This window comes from Carya illinoinensis, chromosome 3 (assembly GCF_018687715.1).
Source record: "Carya illinoinensis cultivar Pawnee chromosome 3, C.illinoinensisPawnee_v1, whole genome shotgun sequence".
Classification (NCBI taxonomy): Eukaryota; Viridiplantae; Streptophyta; class Magnoliopsida; order Fagales; family Juglandaceae; genus Carya; species Carya illinoinensis.
The window spans coordinates 6,058,691-6,069,811 of NC_056754.1; the positions used below are offsets into that span (position 1 = coordinate 6,058,691).

The 11,121-nt window shown below is 33.5% G+C and overlaps 1 protein-coding gene across 1 annotated transcript; it reads left to right on the forward strand.

The window, feature by feature from the left end:
- Positions 1-4,012: 4,012 nt before the first annotated feature.
- On the forward strand, positions 4,013-9,728 carry LOC122302855 (EEF1A lysine methyltransferase 2-like). The gene is made up of 7 exons (XM_043114296.1): positions 4,013-4,442; positions 5,007-5,135; positions 5,754-5,951; positions 7,210-7,306; positions 8,783-8,886; positions 9,041-9,092; positions 9,319-9,728. The coding sequence occupies exons 1-7, from the start codon at positions 4,225-4,227 to the stop codon at positions 9,541-9,543; spliced, it is 1,023 nt and encodes a 340-aa protein (XP_042970230.1). The 5' UTR covers positions 4,013-4,224; the 3' UTR covers positions 9,544-9,728.
- The last annotated feature ends 1,393 nt before the right edge of the window (positions 9,729-11,121 follow it).

Sequence of the window (11,121 nt, forward strand, 5' to 3'; positions counted from 1 at the left end):
TCTGACCGGAGCCAGTTGTGCCCCAGGTTGACATTTTGCTAATTAGACTCCGCGTCGGGGAAAGAACAGAGAAAATGTACCAAAAAAAAAAAAAAAAAGAACATCATGTAATTCATGTATATAATACACAAGAAACAGAATGGAAGGTAACCTAATTTCCAGTATGTTGGTAGTGTATTGGCCGGTCTCTTTCCTTGTGTATTATGATATGATAAATATTTTAATTGTAAAATAATTATATAAAATTAATCTTATAAATTAATGTCACCACATGATTTGATTCATTATATTATAAATTTATTTTTATTATAAATTAAGTATCATATAAAATTATTTTTATATAATTTTTTTATATTTATATCATTCTCTCGTGATATTTGGACATAAATAATAACAACTCCGCAAACATTTTTCTACTATGACGTGTAAGACTAAATCCTATTTGCCTCCGTGAAGGGGTGCGTCTCGGTCTTGGTCTTGTTCCAGTAGTCGTTGATCAAACAGTCGTCTCGTTTTAGTACAGAGTTACGGTTATACAATTCGGATGAGGAGATATTTTGTTATAAAATTAAATAAAATATTATTATAATATAATTTTTTACTATTAATTTTATTTTAAGATTTAAAAAAATTAAATTATTTATTATATTTTATATAAAATTTTAAAAAATTATAATAATTATATAAAATGAGATAAAATAGTTTAATTTTATATAATCAAATTTAAGAATAAAAAATCTTAATCACAAGTGACTAATTACAGTTTGATAACCGCGAGTGAATAGTAATCTTATGCCTTTTTTATTTTTTAGTTTCTCGTGGGAGAAGCTGAAGCCAGTGCATGGCGGTGTGTCGGTGTTCAAGTACATGCGGCCGATGATCATATGCGCGCTGCGTCACGGGATAGACGTTGGCGCCACATGCCAAAGGTACTTTTTATTTTCTGGAAACATATGCCAATTTAATACTAAAGTACTGTTATCCATGATGGTTCTCCATCCACACATAGAGAACAGTACTTGCGGCAAATGTGTGTGTACACGCACATATATATATATATATATATAAATAAATATATATCCTGTGACATTTTAATGTCTGCATCTTTTAATTTCCACCCTTACCAGACTGCACCCACTGGCAATTAGATCTGTGAATTATTTGTTCCACTCTCTTTTATATTCCATTACTAATGGTTCCAATCCCATTACCACGGCCAGTAACTCCAATATTCCATTCACTTCCCATGGGGATATTGGTGCAAAAAGATCGGCTAAAAAGATAAGTTATTTTATATTAAAAATCAGTGATGAAGTCAATTACAATAATAAAATATACAAAAAATATATATAATTTTTATTCTCAAAATAGTATTATGTTTATAGCCGACCTAGTGGACACTCGTGTCCTTGTGAACACACTTTTCATCAACTGCTCTGTGAAAATGAATGTATCTATGAGATAGGCCAATCAATACACAGAACCAAATAAGTGAAAGTCATATATAATCTTAATATTCATTACCCATAAGGAGAAAAAAAAAACCTCCAATTGGTAATGATCCGATGTAAAATAAAAACTAACAAGTAGTTTTGAGGATATACATATGAAGAAGATATTATTATTTTTTCATTATGAATTTTATGGCAAGAGGTGCAAACTCATTTATCACATACTTTTAGGTGCTTTTTTTCATTGAAGAGAATAACTTTTAGGCTGCAAGTTGGATGTTAAGTTGAGTTAATATGAGTTGAGTTTTTTATAAATAGTAGTGAGTTGAGATAGTAAAATGATTTTTGTGGGACTCACCTAAGATGAATTTAGTTATATTTGGATGTTAATATGAATTTAGATTTGTTTTTTGAAAAATTGAAAAAGGTTGTGGGTTCCGCGTATAAATAGGTGTTGAGTTGAAAAAGATTATGAGTTTCACATGTAAGAAGGTTTTGAATTGAGATAAGTTTAGTGATGTGAGAGTTGTGTATTTAGATATTAAACTCAGTTTAAAATTAGACTAAACTTAATTGATCTCAGTACATTCCAACAACCAAACTGGGCCTTAATAAAATGTGATATTATTTTATAAATAATGAGGAATGCATTAGTTGGTAGGATAATAAATGATAACATTTAAAATGCAAATTAAAGATATGAAAAATTATATTTATAAATTGGTGTGAATAACGTATCTAATAAAATATTTGTATGACATAATTTGAGTTGAAAAATAAATTTAAATATTACAAATTAAATTTTATCATTTAAATGATGTGAATAATATGATATACACACCGATTTAATAATAAAATGTTTGGAATTAGCCAATAACTTAGGGGGAAAGTATCCACATAAATAGGCCTAATTTGAAGAGTTTTGCTACATACAAATAAAATTGCGCACTAATCTGCGTACCAATACTGATTCATTCATACTTAAAACTTAAATTAATACTGTTTTCAATAAAATCTACTTTTTAACCAATCACATCAAATTGGTACACAGATTAGTACACCATTGTGCTTGCAACTATATTTTTCCTAATTTGAAATACTAATTTGAAATACTTATATTTTTCCTAATTTCCTAATCTGTGCACCATTGTTATCTCCCTCTACTTCACTTGAGAATGTGGAGAATACTATATTTTTTTTTAAGAAAAATTATCATCATTCATTTATCAGATAAACTTATATTCATGGGCAGATATATTTTGAGATGTCCCTATATCAAACATGATATCATAAATCAAAATAATATATTTGAAGTTCCACTCATACACTATTTCCTTTTATGATTGATATGGTCTTCATTATTGCTAATACACTTTATAGACAACGTCTAAGGGATAACACTCTCTGTCTAAATAGATACTCAATCTCGACCTTCATAGAAATAGAGGACTCAACCTCTACATAAAAAGGTTTGAGAGACAAACTTTTTTTTTTTTTTTATATATATATACATATTAATTAACAATAAGGAAACCAAAAAAGAAGAAGATAAATGCGAAAAAAGAACGGATTACAGTTTATACCAACTCCAATAGACTTCAAAATATGAGATCGTCTGTAAATATAACACACTTGTCCCTTTTCAACAAAAAAAATCAGATTTAAAAGATCTGGTGGTGATGAGTCTGATGATCTGATACGTATGCTGTGAATTACTATAAGAAGGGGTGTCACTAATAATACCACCTTATGATAACAAGAATCAAGCAATATATTACTTTTATAATGTATTTGACCAAACTATCTTATATTTATAATATGGTTATATAACAAAATTGTAATAAATGTTGTGTAACTATCTTTTTCAAACACTAACATTTGAAAATCCCCATAATAATAACAACACAATGGCATGATACATGTTTTAAAATGATCTAATCTGTAAGAAAAAAAAAATATATCTAATATGCTTAATTATGATTTAATCTATAATGGAAAAATATTAACGTAATCTATTTATTATTTTCTAAATAAGCCTTACATAAGTTTAGATGATTATGGTCAAAATACATGCATGTTATTGTTATAACCTGAAGACCTTATTAATCAAATCAGCACCAAACTCATCAAAATTCAAATAAAACAAAGAGTAATGCTGCTCATTATCGATTCATCATAATTTTCATCATCTTATAATATGACATTAGATAATAAAAACTTACAGAAAATAACCATTAGATTAAGTTTGTCATGAGTTATTCTTCAAATTTAAAAACAAATATATGAACTAGTTATTAAATGTTTCCACAATACAAATAATAATAAATGGTGTAGAGTCTAGACTTGTTTTATATGTCTTTCTTATATCTCATTTTAAATCCTAGAACTCAGGAAAAAAAATTAAGATTTCTAATATAAAACAACAGCAAAATGATTATTGTATTAATATTAGAGTTGATTTCTTTAGTTCATTTTATTTTGTTCTGATTTATTAATGTATTTATCATTATTTTTTTGTTTTGTTTTGAAAGTAATGTATTTATCATTCTTGATCCGTAAAGATCGGAAAATGGACTTTTGGGAGACAGGATCCAAATCAAAGATCCAACAAAAAGTTCAAAATTAGCGATTTAACGACCAAAGATCCCACGTTTCGTCACCCTTCATTTCTCGCGGTTACTTCCTCTCGAGTCCCACCCCGAATCGGCGAATCCCAATCTCTCTATCCCTTTGTATTAGTGTGTGTCTTCATAGAGATATGACATAAATTATAATGGCTGGAATCCGACTACCTCCGGAGGACCCCGAGCTCTCGTCGCAGCAGAGCAGAGGCGCGGTGTGTGATCTGGTCTCCGACGACGAGCGCTCCGTGGCGGCTGACTCCTGGTCCATCAAGAGCGACTACGGCAGCACCCTCGACGACGACCAGCGCCAAACCGACGCTGCCGAATCCCTCTCTGCCGCCAATTACCGCGCCCCCTCAGATTACAGGTCTCGTTTCTCTATTTTTCTGTAACGCTCCGTCTGGTTCGTGAGAAATTTTCTTGGGAAGTAATGAGAAAATATCAAGAACACGTGAAAGGTAGGTTTTTGCATTGTTGGGGGAATTTTGTTTTCAATGTCGTTGCTTGAGTAAAATATGCAACGATCAGTAGACCGAGTGTACGCAAGATTTTGTAACTGTTTGCAATTTAGTTGTGCGATTTTGTTATGGAGTTCCTAAAAATGAAGGTATCTGAATATGTTAAAACAAAAGCTGCAAGACAATGTGGTGAAACGCTAAAGCGGGGGGCTAGTTTATTTGATGCGCGGCTCTGTCAAATTCATTGATTATCAATTTTGATTGATCTAGTGTTAATCCGAGTAATATATATGAATCGCCCACAACTTGCAGTCGCCGAAGAAACTTTTGGGATTGTTCCCCTCAGATTTTAGGAGCATATGATTTGTTTAAACTGTTGAAATCCGTGGAAGAGCTGAATATGATGGCTTATTTGTTAACTATTAGTATTTTGATGTGCATACTGAGTTTTAAGTCATGTATTGTGTGTGCAGTTCTGACAAGGAGGAGGCAGATGCTGAAGAAGCAGCGCAGTCAATGCTAGGCCTTCAGAGTTATTGGGATTCTGCATATGCAGATGAGTTAGTAAATTTTCGTGAGCATGGCCATGCTGGAGAAGTTTGGTAAGTGTTAATCTGTATACGTTATTCTCTTATTTTCATAGAATTTTGTAACTTTTGGGCATGGAAATCTGGAATCTATTTCAATTTTCTCTGACTGTTACTCATAACATAAAACCTAAATACTTTCCTAACAAGGGTTTTATATTTCTAATTTTCTGTAGATGAAATCAAAGATAGGAAGGGACTCAAATAATCTTAGTTTCTATATATGTAATTGAAGTATCTGGAACGTTGTTGCTATGTTATGCAGTATATAGTGTTTATACTTAGTTGATGACTAAAGGTCTAATGAATATTGACCGAAAGATGGTACACCTTGCGTACTTAAAGCATTAGAAACAGAGGCTCACATGAGTATAAACTTGATTGCACAAATGGATGCACATAAAGTGGCTGACATCTTCATTTCTTCACTAAGATATATTCTTGAGGCTTTATCTTAGGTCCCTGTATGATAGTTGGTTTGCTTAAATGTGGTGTAAAGAACACTGAAGTGATTGGATGTACTTATTAATTTGATAGGGATAGGGCTAAAGAACGAATTTAGAAAGAATCTTATGTTCTTGTTTTTTTCTCAGTGAAAATAATCTATTTGTTTGTTTACCTATCTTTCTATAGGTTTGGAGCTTATGTCATGGAAGTAGTTGCTTCTTGGACCAAAGGCTTATGTATTGACATTTCTCGAGGTTGCATGCTAAATCATGTTGATGATATCAAGTCTGAGCCAGTTGAGGGCAATAAATCTTTGTGTACATGGAGTGTTCTTGATATTGGAACTGGCAATGGTTTACTTCTTCAAGAACTTGCTAAGCAGGGGTATGCTTTGAAATCTTGACTGTATTTCTGGTAATATATCTTTTTTACGCAGTGAATGCAATTGAAGGGATTTTCAGGAGTTGTTCGTTAAAATGACAAGAGGAGATCTTCATCTAGAAATGCTTTGGCTGTATTTGTATAAAGGATTGAGAATGTTATGTTTATGAGGATTTGTTTTGGAGAATGTTATGCAGGAATTTTTTTCCTGCATTTGTTTGATTTAGAATGGGTTTTCACAAAAAGAGAGTAGGGAAACAATTTGGCGACGGAGGGGAAAAATTAATGGGTAACACGTGGAGTGTAAATGCATCTTTATGTTAAAATTTCAGTCACATGTCAAGCACATTATCTCTGGAACATTACAAATTATTTTGAATTTTCGTGAACATTGAAAATGTCTTTATGGGGTTTGGGATGAAAAAATGCCATTAACAAAAAAAAAAAAATGCAAGAAATTTATTTAATTCAATTTAGTATTGGAAAATTTAAAAAATTTAGTATTGTCATTTAGTATTGCTTGCAGAGCACTGTCAGTCATCTTTCATCCACAGCATAATCGATCAAGAATGGGGAACTAGTCAGAGTTATTGAGCAATCTAACTACAGTAGGAAAGCTGCGGGTTGTGAAATATGCATTAACCATGTATACCCCAAATAGTTGGTATGGCCAACAATTGAGACGAAATAGTTTAACTGCTTAAAGATCCAGTGCCACCTAGCTTTAATCTCCTTGGTACATGCTTTACAATCAATGAAATAGGCATTTCTACAATGTTGGTTGTCTCCCCCAACATTAGACATGATCAGTCTTCTTTGCTGTGTGTAACTAATGTAATAACTGATTTCCTTATTCGATGCTAGCTTATTTTTTTTTATTAGGAAGAACAAATAATAAAAATTTCCAGACAAAGTCATGCCAATATTTTACCTTCCTAAACATTACTGTACCATTCCATTGTCGTTTGGGACGGTCATCTTTTAGAACCCTATTTTATGTGATTGCGTTAGTTGAGTAGACGATGGAAAATGTAGAGAGAAGAGACAAACCAAAGTCAATAGATATCAGTGTGTGCTAAACATAAAATTCATTTTTGTATATGTCCTGTGTACTACAACAACACCTCTTTTGATCCTCAGTAAAGCGTAACTTGTTTATTATTATTTTGTTTGATTTTAACATTGATGGTTGTAGGGCATGATTCTAACGATATAATGATGTTTTGGTTAAAGCATGAACTCATGGTCTTTTTGGATTCAGATTCTCTGATTTAACTGGTACTGACTATAGTGAAGGGGCAATTCAGCTTGCTCGAAGCCTTGCTGATCGTGATGGATTTCCTGACATTAATTTTTTGGTATGACTAAATCTTGAGCATATTTTGGAGGCATATTTTGGAGTTATGAAGAGTAATCATTCTATGTGGAATCTTAATATCTTTAATTCTTAGCGGGTTGGTAATCTCTAGGGTTTGGCTCAAGTGGTAAAGGCCTTGGTCTTGGTGGTATGCTCCTTCCAAGGTCCAAGGCTCAAATCCCACTGGGCGTAAACAATCTCTAAGGGTCATTGGATTGGGGGATTTTCACCTTGAATTATCTAAGGTGTACTTGCGGGAAACTCCTTGCCGAGAGCCTGTGCACCCTGGGGGACGCTGTTCCCGGAAACTAGGTGCCAATAAAAAAAGAAATTGTTAGCAGGGTTGGTGCAATGGTTGTTTGCCTAAGAAATGGACCTGCTTTCTCCTGTACCACATTCTTAATAGGATGTTAGCACCAGATACTTTTCCAATCTTTCAAATTTCTTTGGTGCCTTTTAGAAGAGTGGGAGGATGGAGAGAAGGTGAGGTGATTTTTATTTTCTTACTTTACCTCCCCTGCCCCCCTTTTCTTTCCTTTCAGAGCACATTATCACTTTTGCAAATTTTATCTGCCATTTTATTGGCTGCTTGATGAACAGTTGTCTACTTCAAAAGATAAGGTTAATTAGAAGCTTGAAAAATCTGGTCTGACTAAAGATTCACAGGGTAAATTCTTCTTTTCAATGTAATACTGTAATGGTGATGAAGTTGGGCTCGTCTCATTCTTGATCGGTGTTGTTGAAAGCATTAGGTGCCCTTTTTCTACATACCTGCCAAGTCATTGTTATGAGTAGTCTATAGGACTGTAAGAACGGGGTTGTATAATTAATCAATATTCAATTGCAACTAGTTATGGATCCAACCATGTTTCCAATTGAATTACTTACTTTTCACCCAAAAGCTTCACAAAAAGCACATTTTGTTTGCACTTTGATTTAGGAGTTTGAAGTGCTCTCTCTTTGGTGCTTTGAGCTTTAAGCATGCCTAGGGGTGTGTTAACATTCCAGTAATGGGCATTAGTAGAAATATCATAAGTTGATGTTAATTTGTAAAGAATAAAGACTGTAAATCCCCAACCATGGTATCAACAATCAAGTTGGTTCATTCAGCATTTTTTCACGAAATACTAATTTAGGGCATCATATTGTGATCGATAACACTAGATTAAATAAAAGATTTGAATGTTCTTGAGGACAATACACTTCACCCCCCCCCCCCCCCCCCCCCCCCCCCCCCCCCCCAAAAAAAAAAATCTCATGAATTATTTTAAGCTTTGATTGAAAGCTAAATTTAACTAATTCCATATGTATTTACAAGTTTGTTTATTATTGTGAAATGGATAGCCTTTCTAATGGGCTGTATTTGATCTACGTAAATAATGTTAGCAATACGAGCGTATGTAATAAGTTGAAATCTTATAGTTGATTCTTTTCCCTCTAAATCTCCTGTATCGTTCTTCTCTTATTTGCTTATAAGGTTGACAATGTTCTTGAATCAAAGTTGGAAAGGCAGTTTCAACTTGTCCTGGACAAAGGGACTTTAGATGCCATTGGGTTGCATCCTGATGGCCCAATTAAAAGGTAACGTGTAGTTTTTTAGTTGTTCTACTACTATTTTTCAAGTAAAAAGGAAGTTGCACTTATTGAACAATGGTTGTGTGAAGTTTTTATTTGATCTCCTACCCAATATACATGGGCATCGGAGTAATTGAGTTGGTGTTTTCTGATCTCGCAGGATGATGTATTGGGATTCAGTATCAAGATTGGTGGCTTCTGGTGGATTATTAGTAAGCACCATTGCTTTGGCTAATATTTGTTACTGGAATTGGTACCTTATAGTTTCTTTTATGTATACCATACTTTTAAACAAGCTCTCATTATTAGGGAGATTCCCCGTTGGGAGGATCATGATTTACCTTATGTCGAGTCATTTGTAGCTTATGTTTCCCAAGGTTTTTCATACTCCGCTGGATATTGTTTCTTTTGTTACTGATCAAGGTGATGCTTTTGTAGGTTATCACATCATGTAACAGCACAAAAAATGAAATAATGCAAGAAGTGGAAAGTTTCAATCAGAGAAGGATGGGTGGGTCCCAGGATCCTGAGACACCTAGGGATCAAGAAGCAGGGAGAGATCCCCCATTTCAATTCCTGGGCCATGTTCGTTCATATCCAACATTCATGTTTGGTGGATCTGAGGGATCGCGTGTCACCACTCTGGCATTTTTACGGAGCTAAAATTGCAAGTCCCTTTTGTCTTTGTTGGATATACTTTTGGTCATATGGTTTGACGCACATGGTTTATGGTTTCCGTGTGTGTATGTGCATGGGAAGAAATGGAAAGCTACTGATGTAGAAGGTTTATTTCCTTGAGACCCTGGATTTGCTGATGAATGTGAAATTGAGGTTTCCTCAGGCTTTAATTTGTTAGGGAACTATGTGATTGGTTGCATGTGAGAATATTTCACTCTAAAGTTTGCATTGCATATAGCTATACATCTTAGAGCATCGTACAGGAAGGTTTCTGAGATCAATAATAAGCTACATCTGCAGAAACGTATGTTGGTGATATTGATTCAACAAACCTTTGTTGAACATAAACCTGACCGAGCGCATAAAATGAGAAAAAGGTGGGCATTTGTCTGATTGACTGTCGATCTGTGAATGTCAGTTTTCCATTAATTTAAAACCATGTTAAAAGATCGTAGGTATGTTATTGACAGCTAATACCTGGCCCATTATTTCCAGGATGCGTTACTGGGAGAAGTACTCGGCCATCAGAACAGTGTAAGTGTATATTTAATAGAACTAAAGAATTAGGTTGTTGGCAAATCAGCACCCAGACTCTGTGACTGTTCCTATCAGTCATCATTGAAGAAAATTTTAATGGCTTTTGCAGGCCGAAAAAGGAAAAGTCATTAGCTTATACGCGTCCCAAGGGCCTTATCGTTTTACGTTCTTAGAAAAGTTGTTAGCATATTTATATATATATATATATTAAAGGATGCATAAACCATAAGTAGCGGAATACATGGATTATTCAGCGGCCGTTAAATTGACAATATGCAGGCCGGTCAAATAACTCCACAACTTGGGACAAAAGGAGATGTCTGTAGTAAGGTACCAAGTTAATGCTAATTATTGGAGATAATCAAACAAGATTGTAAGGACACTGGATTGATAGAAGGATATACAGTACTTCCTTATAAATTATAGTTTGTTATTGTCTCAAACAAGTTGTAAGTTCAGATCAAGGCCTTCTCAATTTTCATCAGCTTATATGAAACCAAAACTATTTCAATATATAAATTCTTAGAAGAAATACTTTCGGGATCCAAAAAGTGTCCCGAATTTTTTTTAATTTTTAATTTTTACTTAGTGATTAAGGAAGTATTTTTTAATAATGTTGTGAATTTTTAAAAAAAATATTTAAGAATATAAAAAAAATAAATAAAAAAGATTTAAGAAAATAAATAAAATTTTTTGCCTTCTTCGGTAGCAATTCGGGCTACATCACCTGAGGGATGTAGCAGGATTCAATTCTTAGAAGAACATTGACTCAAATGTACATATCTGTTAAAAGGTTTGAAACAGTTATGAATCAATTGGCTGCTTGCAGATGGCAAACAAATGACTCTGAGGACTAGCTAGAATCGAAGGCCCTTGTTTCCACCATCTCTGTAATTATTTTCTGCATCACGAGACGTCTGTAGCTTTAGAAACGGTGGAAATTAAAAGCTACTCGATGAAATTACCTTTTATTTACATTATGAAACGGACCTATAGTTCAAATCCTACCTTTTTCAGTACAAGTAC

Bases quoted from the DNA above. Each gene is read 5' to 3' on its own strand.
- LOC122302855 (XM_043114296.1), top strand. From the start codon at position 4,225: ATGGCTGGAATCCGACTACCTCCGGAGGACCCCGAGCTCTCGTCGCAG. The intron at 4,443-5,006 runs GTCTCGTTTCTC...TTGTGTGTGCAG, and splicing joins CGCGCCCCCTCAGATTACAG to TTCTGACAAGGAGGAGGCAG. The intron at 5,136-5,753 runs GTAAGTGTTAAT...ATCTTTCTATAG, and splicing joins GGCCATGCTGGAGAAGTTTG to GTTTGGAGCTTATGTCATGG.